The sequence below is a fragment of the Salvelinus alpinus genome, chromosome 4 (genome assembly GCF_045679555.1).
Source record: "Salvelinus alpinus chromosome 4, SLU_Salpinus.1, whole genome shotgun sequence".
Classification (NCBI taxonomy): Eukaryota; Metazoa; Chordata; class Actinopteri; order Salmoniformes; family Salmonidae; genus Salvelinus; species Salvelinus alpinus.
In genome coordinates this window covers 43520803-43533697 of record NC_092089.1, presented here as the reverse complement: position 1 = coordinate 43533697, position 12895 = coordinate 43520803, and the positions used below count along the sequence as shown (strand labels likewise).

The following is a 12895-nucleotide window of genomic DNA, read 5'->3' as shown; positions in this document are numbered from 1 at the left end:
TCAATCCACAACATTGTCTAGGTTTCCCATATAAATTTCACAAACATTTGAACACAATGTTCAGTATACTGTCCTACTATATGGCCTATTTTCCTTCTGTGCTAACTTATCCATGTCCTTGACTTGAAGAAATTAATGCATTAAAAATAAAAATGTACCTTGTCTATTTCAGTTTTTACCACAATAAATATGACAGTTGAAATGAATCAACCAACAAGCAAGATAAAGGAAATAGAGTAAAATAAATTTTAGTACCACATTTCAAAGCAAAATAGAAACAGTTATATATATATTGTCTACTTCACTCAAGCACTTGATGTTACAGAGATCAAACACATACTTCACAGGCTTCAAGACACATTAGATAATGACTACATTACCTTATGATGGATGACAGGTTACAGTTTAAGGCTTATTCTAATACCCACCTTTGGGCTCTGACCCAAGGGAAAGGGTTACATTTGATCCTTGGGGAGAGAGAGAGATTAGTCAGAGATGATTGACTGAGAAAGAGAAAAGAGGGACAGGTACAGGGAGAAAGAACCCTAAACTACAGTATTGCTAATTTTGTCAAGGCTGCCCTGGATTAGAGGAGGGTTTAATGAAGTAATCTAAAGATATTTGATAATAGTGAACGTGGGGATCAGATATAGTTTAAATGAGATTCGATAAGTGATGAAAGGGTTTGGTGGAGAAAACGTACCTGTAAAAGACTTGTAAAGGTGTCTGCTTTTTTTTACCCTCCTCTCACACACATGCTCTGAATAGTGAATACACTTACATACACCCCACCACTGATAGGGACACACAGAACTAAAACAGCCACTAATACACTTATACCATATTTACTGATTCAAACAGAAAAAACGAGATGAAAATACATGTCGACAGGCTGATTTATGAGGTCTTACAGACAATATTGATCTGTTCAACACTTCTCAACAGATGATGAACACTGTTGTCTTGAGACGCAAAAAACAATACCATTCTCCATGACTCTGAAACGCAAAGGTTACTGTGAACACCAAACCAAAATATGGAACTTTATACGCATCTACCTCAGAATTAATTTAGTCCTTTATACACATCAACCCCAGAATTAATTTAGTCCTTTATACACATCTACCCCAGAATTAATTGTCCTTTATACACATCTACGCCAGAATTAATTTAGTCCTTTATACACATCTACCCCAGAATTAATTTAGTCCTTTATACACATCTACCCCAGAATTAATTTAGTCCTTTATACACATCTACGCCAGAATTAATTTAGTCCTTTATACACATCTACCCCAGAATTAATTTAGTCCTTTATACACATCTACCCCAGAATTAATTTAGTCCTTTATACACATCTACCCCAGAATTAATTTAGTTCTTTATACACATCTACCCCAGAATTAATTTAGTCCTTTATACACATCTACCCCAGAATTAATTTAGTCCTTTATACATATCTACCCCAGAATTCATTAAGTCCTTTCGACGCAGTTAGTTATTGCAAAGTTACAGAGGTTCTCAGTGCGAACCCTTTCTAAAAGTTCCCTGGTGACCTCTTAATTTTTATTCCAGGGTGTTTTCAGAGTAGCAGTTCAGACAAATCCATTCAGAAATCAGGAGCCAGTGTGTGTCCAGCTGTCCAGCCACAATTGTCATAAAACTATCCTCTGTCAAGAGCCTGTCTTTCCAGCAGAAAACGGTTACCTGTCTTCAATCACTGTTGAATACAGGTAACTGACAAAATAAAGGAAACACCAACATAAAGTTGCTTAATAGGGCGTTGAGCCAGAACAGCTTCAATTTACCTTAGCATAAATTCTACAAGTGCGACACCATTCTTCCACGAGAAATTCCATCACTTGGTATTTTGTTGATGGTGGTGGAAAACGCACCAGAATATCCCATAAGTATTAAATTGGGTTGAGATCTGGTGACTGAGACGGCCATGGCATATGTGTATGATGTGTATGATGTAAGCTCAGCTGTATGTTTTCACTAACAACAATAATGCATTAAACTGAATCTTCATAAGACAGATTCATAGGCAATCATACACTTCAGTGAAAATAATGAAACTGTATATGGTGCCGAAGAAGTGGAATGCTTGACTTTATCTTAAGTGCATTTCTGTGAATTGCCCTTTAGGCAATAGAAAAGTAATCTATTGAGAAATAAACAACATCTGTATTATACAAAATAATAAGACCGATATGACTGTAAACATACAAATCATATACACTGATGAGACATTAGACACACGCACACCCACACACACACATCAAACAAGTCATTTTAACTCCAGAGTAGGCTCAGTTATTGTGGTTGGGGTCTGGGGATACATAATCACAAAGACTACAGTGGAAATTAATCAAATTATAAATCCCACTGGATAAAAGACGTTTGAACGTAATTTCTGTCATTTCAACCCCGAAAATGTATGTGATGATGTTGAGTCAACATGGAAAACTGATTGGATTTGTAAAAAAGTCATCAACGTAAGGGCATTTCGTATTTTTTTCACCCAACTCTTAACCTAAATCCAATGACATAGTGATATTTGTTGTTTATTTCACGTTGAATTCACATTAGTTGACAACTCAACCAAATTTAAATCAAAACTAGATGTTGAACTGACGTCTGTGCCCAGTGGGATACTGTGTACTCATAAAATACATGAATTCAAAAAACAGTTACATAATGTGACCACCAGGTAGCAATATCCACAACCTCCTGTAAAGGTGTGTTTGTGAACCAATTTTTTTTACCGATCTAAAATACCATCAGTGTTGCATCCAAAACCTCCAACATAGAAATAAAACTGGAAAAACGTAGACACAGAACATCACACACACACTCAGAGCATGTAGCTTTCTATATGTCCTTAGAATCTAGATGTTCGAGTGCAGGAGGGCTGAAGTGAAGAAAGTTCTCCACATCCTCCTTCCTTGTCCTCTTCCTCATCTACCTCCCCCCTCCCCACCTCATTCATTCACCAGGCCTCTTCATTTGATTACTTGCTTCAGCACTTCAAATCAGTGGTTCCCATTATTTGCTCATGTTTGCCTCCACCACTTCTTCATTCATGACCTTCCTCCCTCCTTCCCTTGGCTCGTCCCCTTAGCTCGTTGACTCGTTGCTCTTGCTCTCTCCCAGTAGCCAGTAGGTTGTCATTTTCCCCTTCCCCTTCATCTCCACATCTCCTCTCAACTCCAGCTGGAAGCAGTTGAACTCCTGCAGGACGTCACGCGTGGCCGCAGACACATGGATCTTCAGCGCTGTGAGGGAGAAGGTGAGGAGAGCAATCCTTAATTAGTCAATTAACTACCACAGAGATATGAAAACCAGCAGATCTGTGGAACTGATTTAAAACCCACATGTTGTATGACTACTCTGTGGCTTACCTTCACCATTGGACTCCAGTCGTGAAGAGGTGTTGACTGTGTCTCCAAACAGACAGTACCGTGGCATCTTCAGCCCCACCACTCCTGCACACACAGGGCCTGAATATAGAGTGGAGTGAATTGGTCAATCACACAACTGAAATTGGTATATCACCACTGAGTCTGCTAGTATGTGACCATTGCGTGCCGCTCACCGCTGTGGATGCCAATGCGTAGTTTGAGCTGCTGGTCAGGCCGGTGTTGGATTTTGAAGGTGCGTACGGCGTTGAGCAGAGCCAGGGCCATGCGGGCGATCTCTCGGCCGTGTAGCTTCCCGTTCCTCACCGGCAGGCCGGACACCACCATGTAGGCATCGCCGATGGTCTCCACCTGGGGGCGCCACAGAAACAGCAGGGGCAGGGAGGTCAGTGTGTCCTCATGGAGGATCTCAATAGAGGCTTCATCTCCTCTTTTCCTTTCCTTCATCTGCACATTGATGAGAAATATAATGTTACCTTGTAAACATCAAAGTTGTCAATGATGGCATCGAAACAGGTGTAGAGGTCATTGAGCAGGGTCACAACCTAAAGACGCAAACATTTTTTAGAGCAGAATAGGAATTGTTTGGTTTGACAATGGCCTCCCTTGTAAAGTCTATCTTTGTAACTTGTCACACCTGTGGGAGTAGTGTCAATGTGATCGTGCTCTCTCACCTGCATAGGTGTGCTCTCAGCTGATATGGCTGTGAAGCCCACAATGTCACTGAAGTAGATGGTGACTGAATCAAAGGCCTCAGCCTGTACCGTCTCCCCTCTCTTTAGCTGCTCCGCCACTGAACTGCAGGTACAGACAGTAACATTACGCACTGTGTGTGTGTGTGTGTATATCGCATTGACTCACTGTGTGTGTGTGTATGTGTGTGTGTGTGTGTGTGTGTGTGTGTGTGTGTGTGTGTGTGTGTGTGTGTGTGTGTTTGTGTGTGTATAGCAGAAGCAGAGACTCACTGTGGTAGTATCTGGTAGAGCAGGGCCTCAGCCTTGCGTTTCTCTTCGTGGTAGGCCTGGGTTCTCTCCTCCACCAGCTCCTCCAGGTTGTTAGCATACTGCTCCATACGGGACAGCAGGTTATCCAGGATGTTAGTGCTGCACTCCCTACACACACACGCACATGCACACACACACACATATATACAATACCAGTCAAAGGTTTGGACACACCTACTCATTCAAGGGTTTTTCTTTATTTTTTACTATTTTCTACATTGTAGAATAATAGTGAAGACATCAAAACTATGAAATAACACATATGGAATCATCTAGTAACCAAAAAGGTGTTAAACAAATAAAAATATATTTGATATTTGAGATTCTTCTAAGTAGCCACCCTTTTTTTCTCAATGACAGCTTTGCACACTCTTGGAATTCTCTCAACCAGCTTCATGAGGTAGTCACCTGGAATGCATTCAAGTAACAGGTGTGCCTTGTTAAAAGTTTTGGAATTTGTGGAATTTCTTTCCTTCTTAATGCGTTTGAGCCAATCAGTTATATTGTGACATGGTAGGGGTGGTATACAGAAAATAGCCCTATTTGGTAAAAGACCAAGTGAATATTATGGCAAGAACAGCTCAAATAAGCAAAGAGAAACAACAGTCCATCATTACTTTAAGACATGAAGGTCAGTCAATCAGGAAAATTTCAAGAACTTTTAAAGTTTCTTGAAGTGCAGTAGCAAAAACCATCAAGCGCTATTACTGAAACTGGCTCTCATGAGGACCGCCACAGGAAAAGAAGACCCAGAGTTACCTCTGCTGCAGAGGATAAGTTCATTAGAGTTACCAGCCTCAGATATTGATTCCCAAATAAATGCTTCAGAGTTCAAGTAACAGACACATCTCAACATCAACTGTAAAGAGGAGACTGCGTGAAGCAGGCCTTCATGGTCGAATTGCTGCAAAGAAACCACTACTAAAGGACACCAATAATAAGAAGAGACTTGCTTGGGCCAACAAACACGAGCAATGGACATTAGACCGGTGGAAATCTGTCCTTTGGTCTGATGAGTCCAAATATGAGATTTTTGGTTCCAACCGCCGTGTCTTTGTGAGACACAGAGTAGGTGAACAGATGATCTCCGCATGTGCGGTTCCCACCGTGAAGCATGGAGGAGGTGTGATGGTGCTTTGCTGGTGACACTGTCAGTGATTTATTTAGAATTCAAGGCACACTTAACCAGCATGGTTACCACAGCATTCTGCAGCGATATGCCATCCCATCTGGTTTGCGCTTAGTGGGACTATAATTTTTTTTTCAACAGTACAATGACCCAACACCTCCAGGCTGTGTACGGGCTATTTGACCAAGAAGGAGAGTGATGGAGTGCTGCATCAGATGACCTGACCTCCACAATCACCTGACCTCAACCCAATTGAGATGGTTTGGGATGAGTTGGACCGCAGAGTGAAGGAAAAGCAGCCAACAAGTGCTCAGCATATGTGGGAACTCCTTCAAGACTGTTGGAAAAGCATATTTCATGAAGCTGGTTGAGAGAATGCCAAAAGTGTGCAAAACTGTCATCAAGGCAAAGGGTGGATACTTTGAAGAATATAAAATATATTTTGATTTGTTTAACACTTTTTTTGGTTACTACATGATTCCATGTGTTATTTCATAGTTTTGATGTCTTCGCTATTATTCTACAATGTACAAAATAGTAAAAAATAAAGAAAAACCCTTGAATGAGTAGGTGTGTCCAAACTTTTGACTGGTACTGTAGTCATACTCTTTTTTTGGAATGGAGACGCACAGACATTAATGGAATCATGGAACACACTCCCCACTTCCACCCCCCTACACCCACCTGTTCTGTTTGCGTAGCAGCAGTTTGATGTGGTTGAACTCGGGCCTCTCGGTGGGCTCCTCTGCCCAGCAACGCTGCATGAGTTGGCCCAGCTCCTGGCTGTGGATCTGAGGGTTGACAGCAGGCCGCAGGCACGGCCACTCACCCAGAGCCACCCGGTCCATGATTTCTAGAGGAAGGGGGAGTGTACAAAACATTACGCTCTTTCCATGACATAGACTGACCAGGTGAATCCCTTATTGATGTCACTAGTTGAATCCACTTCAATCAGTGTAGATGAAGAGGAGACAGGTAAAAAAAATGATTTTTAAGACTTGAAACAATTGAGACATGGATTGTGTATGTGTGCTATTAAAAGGGGGAATGGGCAAGACAAAATATTTAAGTGCCTTTGAACGGGGTATGGTAGTAGTTGCCAGGAGCACCGGTTTGTGTCAAGAACTGCAACACTGCTGGGTTTTTCACGTTCAACAGTTTCCCATGTGTATCAAAAATGGTACACCACCCAAAAGACATCCAGCCAACTTGTCACTAGAGGTCAACCGATTATGATTTTTCAACGCCGATACCGATACCGATTATTGGAGGACAAAAAAAAGCCGATATCGATTAATCGTACGATTTTTATATACTGTATATATTTGTAATAATGACAATTACAACAATACTGAATGAACACTTTTATTTTAACTTAATATAATACATAAATAAAAATAAATTTAGTCTCAAATAAATAATGAAACATGTTCAATTTGATTTAAATAATGCAAAAACACAATGTTGGAGAAGAAAGTAAAAGTGCAATATGTGCCATGTAAAAAAGCTAACGTTTAAGTTCCTTGCTCAGACCATGAGAACATATGAATGCTGGTGGTTCCTTTTAACATGTCTTCAATATTCCCAGTTAAGAAGTTTTAGGTTGTAGTTATTATGGGAATTAGAGGACTATTTCTCTCTATACCATTTGTATTTCATATACCTTTGACTATTGGATGTTCTTATAGGCACTATAGTATTGCCAGTCTAATCTCGGGAGTTGATAGGCTTGAAGTCATAAACAGCGCTGTGCTTCAAGCATTGCGAAGAGCTGCTGGCAAACGCAGGAAAGTGCTGTTTGAATTAAGAGCCTGCTGCTGCCTACCACCGCTCAGTCAGACTGCTCTATCAAATATCAAATCATTGACTTAATTATAATATAATAAACACACAGAAATACGAGCCTTAGGTCATTAATATGGTCAAATCTGGAAACTATAATTTCGAAAACAAAACGTTTATTCTTTCAGTGAAATATGGAACCGTTCCGTATTTTATTGAACGGGTGGCATCCATAAGTCTAAATATTGCTGTTACATTGCACAACCTTCAATGTTATGTCATAATTATGTACAATTCTGGCAAATTAATTACGGTCTTTGTTAGGAAGAAATGGTCTTCACACAGTTCGCAATGAGCCAGGTGGCCCAAACTGCTGCATATACCCTGACTCACAGAACGCAAGAGAAGTGACACAATTTCCCTAGTTAATATTGCCTGCTAGCATGAATTTCTTTTAACTAAATATGCAGGTTTAAAAATATATAGATGTGTATTGATTTTAAGAAAGGCATTGATGTTTATGGTTAGGTACATTGGTGCAACGACAGTGCTTTTTTTGCGAAATCATCACCTGTTTGGCGAAGTAGTCTGTGATTCGATGATACATTTACAGGCACCGCATTGATTATTTGCAACGCAGGACAAGCTAGTTAAACTAGTAATATCATCAACCATGTGTAGTTAACTAGTGATTATGTTAAGATTGATTGTTTTTATAAGATAAGTTTAATGCTAGCTAGCAACTTACCTTGGCTCCTTGCTGCACTCGCGTAGCAGGTGGTCAGCCTGCCACGCAATCTCCTCGTGGAGTGTAATGTCATCGGCCATCATCGGCATCCAAAAATGCTGATTACCGATTGTTATGAAAACTTGAAATCGGCCCTAATTAATCGGCCATCGGTCGACCTCTACTTGACACAACTGTGGGAAGCATTGGAGTCATCATGGGCCAGCATCCCAGTGGAATGCTTTCGACACCTTTTAGAGTCCATGCCCCGACAAATTGAGGCTGTTCTGAGGGAGAAAGTGTGTGGGGGGGGCAACTCAATATTAGTAAGGTATTCTTAATGTTTTCTACACTCAGTGTATGTAACGGCAGCCGTCCTCCTCCTCGTCTGAAGAGGAGGTGTAGCAGGGATCGGACCAAGACGCAGCGTAGTTCGTGCTCAACATGATTTAATGACAGACAATAAACGTGAACACTTACACAATACAAAAATAACAAACGTGGCAAACCGAAACAGTCCTCTCTGGTGAAACGAACACAAAGACAGGAAACAACCACCCACAAACCCCAACACAAAACAAGCCACCTAAATATGATTCCCAATCAGAGACAACACAAAACACCTGCCTCTGATTGAGAACCATATTAGGCCAAACATAGAAACAGACAAACTAGACACAACATAGAATTCCCACCCAGCTCACGTCCTGACCAAACACTAAAACAAGTAAAACACACAAGAACTATGGTCAGAACGTGACAGAACCCCCCTCCTGAGGTGCGGACTCCGAACGCACCACCTAAAACTCTAGGGGAGGGTCTGGGTGGGCATCTGTCCTCGGTGGCGGCTCCGGCGCTGGACGAGGATCCCACTCCACCATTGTCTTAGTCCCCCTCCTTAGCGTCCTTTGAGTGGCGACCCTCGCCGCCGACCTTGGCCTAGGAACCTTCACAACGGTCCCCACTAGATTGAGGAAACTCCTCCGGACTGAGGGACAGCTTATGACAGAGAGGTAGCTTAAGACAGAGGGACAGCTCAGGACAGAGGGGCAGCTCCGGACTGAATGGCAGCTCCGGACTGAATGGCAGCTCCGGACTGAATGGCAGCTCCGGACTGAATGGCAGCTCATGACTGGAGGGCAGCTCATGACTGGAGGGCAGCTCATGACTGGAGGGCAGCTCATGACTGGAGGGCGGCTCATGACTGGAGGGAAGCTCTGGCAGCTCCTGACTGGCGGGCGGCTCTATCAGCTCCTGACTGGCGGGCGGCTCTAGCAGCTCCTGACTGGCTGGCGGCTCTGGCGGCTCTTGACTGGCGGGCGGCTCTATCAGCTCCTGACTGGCGGGCGGCTCTGGCGGCTCCTGACTGGCGGGCGGCTCTGGCGGCTCCTGACTGACGGACGGCTCTAGCGGCTCCTGACTGACGGGCAGCTCAGACGGCGCTGGGCAGGCAGGCAGCTCAGACGGCGCTGGGCAGGCAGGCAGCTCAGATGGCGCTGGGCAGGCAGGCAGCTTAGATGGCGCTGGGCAGGCAGGCAGCTCAGATGGCGCTGGGCAGGCAGGCAGCTCAGATGGCGCTGGGCAGGCAGGCAGCTCAGAAGGCGCTGGGCAGACGGGCAGCTCAGACGGCGCTGGGCAGACAGGCAGCTCAGATGGCGCTGGGCAGACGGCCGACTCTGTCCTGCTGAGGCGCACAGTAGGCCTGGTGCATGGTGCCGGAACTGGTGGTACCGGTTTGTAGACACGCACCTCAAGGCTAGTGCGGGGAGCAGGAACAGGGCACACTGGACTCTCGAGGCGCACTATACGCCTGGTGCTTGGTACCGGCACTGGTGGTACCGGGCTGAGGGCACGCACCTCAGGGCGAGTGCGGGGAGAAGGAACAGTGCGTACAGGGCTCTGGATACGCACAGTAGGCTTGGTGCGTGGTGCCGGAACTGGTGGTACCGGGCTGGAGACACGCACCACAGGGAGAGTGCGTGGAGGAGGAACAGAGTTCTGGAGACGCACAGGAAGCCTGGTGCGTGGTGTAGGCACTGGTGGTACTGGGCTGGGGCGAGGAGGTGGCGCCGGATATACCGGACCGTGAGGCGTACTGGCTCCCTTGAGCACCGAGCCTGCCCAACCTAACCTGGTTGAATGCTCCCCGTAGCCCGACCAGTGCGGGGAGGTGGAATAACCCGCACTGGGCTGTGCTGGCGGACCGGGGACACCATGCGTAAGGTTGGTGCCATGTACACCGGCCCGAGGAGACGCACTGGAGACCAGATGCGTTGAGCCGGCTTCATGGCACCTGGCTCAATGCTCAGTCTAGCCCGGCCGATACGTGGAGCTGGGATGTACCGCACCGGGCTATACACACGTACAGGAGACACCGTGCGCTCTTCCGCATAACACGGTGTCTGCCCGTACTCTCGCTCTCCACGGTAAGCCCGGGAAGTTGGCGCAGGTCTCCTACCTGACTTCGCCACACTCCCCTTTAGCTCCCCCCCAATAAATTTTTGGGGTTTCTTCTCGGGCTTCCAGCCACGCTTCCGTGCTGCCTCCTCATACCACCGCTCCTCGGCTTTAGCTGCCTCCAGCTCTTCACGAGAGCGGCGATATTCTCCAATCTTAGCCCAGTGTCCCTTACCCTCCAGAATTTCCTCCCATGTCCAGGAGTCCTGTGTAATGGGCCGCTGCTGTCGCTGCTGCCCGTTACTACGCTGCTTGGTCCAAGTTTGGTGGGTGGTTCTGTAACGGCAGCCATCCTCCTCCTCGTCTGAAGAGGAGGTGTAGCAGGGATCGGACCAAGACGCAGCGTAGTTCGTGCTCAACATGATTTAATGACAGACGATAAACGTGAACACTTACACAATACAAAAATAACAAACGTGGCAAACCGAAACAGTCCTCTCTGGTGAAACGAACACAAAGACAGGAAACAACCACCCACAAACCCCAACACAAAACAAGCCACCTAAATATGATTCCCAATCAGAGACAACACAAAACACAAAACACCTGCCTCTGATTGAGAACCATATTAGGCCAAACATAGAAACAGACAAACTAGACACACAACATAGACTGCCCACCCAGCTCACGTCCTGACCAAACACTAAAACAAGTAAAACACACAAGAACTATGGTCAGAACGTGACAGTGTATAAAGCATTCCTGTAGATGGTAAAATGTTATATTTCCTATCTAGTGTCATTCCTTCTACTTTCATCTTCTCAGAGATTCCAGTCCAATTTCCTTTCCATTGTGTTCATATGCTTTCACAATCTTTCCATTATCTCTCCCTCCCAAGGTATTCTATCTTCTCCTTCACACTTTCATCATTTCTCACCCTATTCCCGTTTCTGCGCTCATTCAGAAAAATTAAGCATGCAAACACACACACACACACACACACACACACACAGATGCACTCACGCACACACACACACAGAGACCCAACAGCAGTCCATGCAGCCTAATTGAGTTAAGACCATAAAGTGGTGTCAGTGGCATAAATGGCATGCTCTGGTTCTAAGTCAGTTCATTGTCTTTCTGTCACACAACAGCTGCTGTCTGCCAGTACAACATGTTACACTCTGATGAGCAAATACAAACACTTGCTTCTCTCTCGGTACACCACTTTTGCAATCGACTACAATCACGTTCAATTTTCTACAACTTTGCACAATTTCATGCAATTATGGTTTTGAAAAAAAACGAATTCACTGAGCAGTGGTGGTTGGCAGACATGGGTGACAGCAAGGTTTTCTCCTCAACACCTTGTGACGGAGACTTGACTTGGAACACAACAACAGCTGTTATTGCTGATCTGTATAGCAAGAAATCCAATCTCTTTCTTTTTCAGTTTTCTAAAGAAGGAAGATAGGACAGATTGTTGTTCCCAAACTAACTACAATTTAATCTGAAATCTTGACTGATAATAAAAAACGTTCTAAAGAGTCACACACCCCTGCTCAAATGAAAAATAAATATCTTGGTTGCAGCTATGTACTTACAATCTGATATTTTATTAAAATTGTGTTGCTTTACTCTAAGACAGAGACACAGAAAACAGTACAGTGGAAGGTAAACAAATATAATATGTTTCTGTGTTATATAAAGCATGTGACTGTGTGTTTGTCCCTACAAGTGTTTGTGTGGGCTTAACTATCCTTAGTACAAAGCAGAGAGGTATATTAGCTCTCGTCCTCCATATCATTAGAGTAGGCTCTTCAGGGTAAGTGGGGTACAAGAGGGGCTGAGTGAGAAAATAGAAAAGGAGGCAAAAAATCTGTCACTTTTGGGAGCGTGTTCGACAAATTCATGAACTTTCCCTAGTTTAAGTTGCCAAATGGTTGCAATTGCAAAACTGTTCCATGTCTCCATTTTAACATCGTGGCATATTGGTCAGCAGCTCTGAAATGAACATTGGGTTGTGTCAATATTTGGATGTCTACACTTCATTTGTTGAATTTCATGTCATGTTTATTTGTGAGTCGAGTCAAGGAGGAACCTTGAAATATAAAGAATACAGTTCACATGGAGTAAAATGTAACGACATACTGTAGCTTTGTTGAGTCACTGGAGCTGTTATGTGTTTTTTGATAGGTTTGTGTTTTCTACAGAGCTTTCCTGAGTAAACAGACTTGCGGGTGCAATGTGCAGAATAACAGCTTTTGTTTTGAGTTGCTCTAATTGCCTTATCGCTACTCTGCGATAATGCAGTCAGCAAAGACCACAGAGCCTTGAGGAGAAGGAGGCTTGTTAGGTTTGTTTGTTATGCTTTTGATAGAAGAAACATACAAACAATGTTTATCTTGGACACAATCTGGAGTATAATTTACTG

General features: G+C 44.1%; 1 protein-coding gene across 1 annotated transcript in view; it reads right to left on the bottom strand.

Moving 5' to 3' along the window:
- Positions 1-223: 223 nt before the first annotated feature.
- Positions 224-12895, bottom strand: part of LOC139573617 (atrial natriuretic peptide receptor 1-like) — a 62806-nt gene continuing 50134 nt past the window's right edge. Inside the window, exons 16-22 of the mRNA XM_071397272.1 lie at positions 6240-6408; positions 4388-4534; positions 4097-4220; positions 3899-3967; positions 3599-3773; positions 3405-3503; positions 224-3278 (exon numbers count right to left, since the gene is read on the bottom strand). Of these exons, the coding sequence (XP_071253373.1) occupies positions 3121-3278; positions 3405-3503; positions 3599-3773; positions 3899-3967; positions 4097-4220; positions 4388-4534; positions 6240-6408 (941 nt within the window). The 3' untranslated portion in view covers positions 224-3120. The remainder of the gene's footprint in view (positions 3279-3404; positions 3504-3598; positions 3774-3898; positions 3968-4096; positions 4221-4387; positions 4535-6239; positions 6409-12895) is intronic.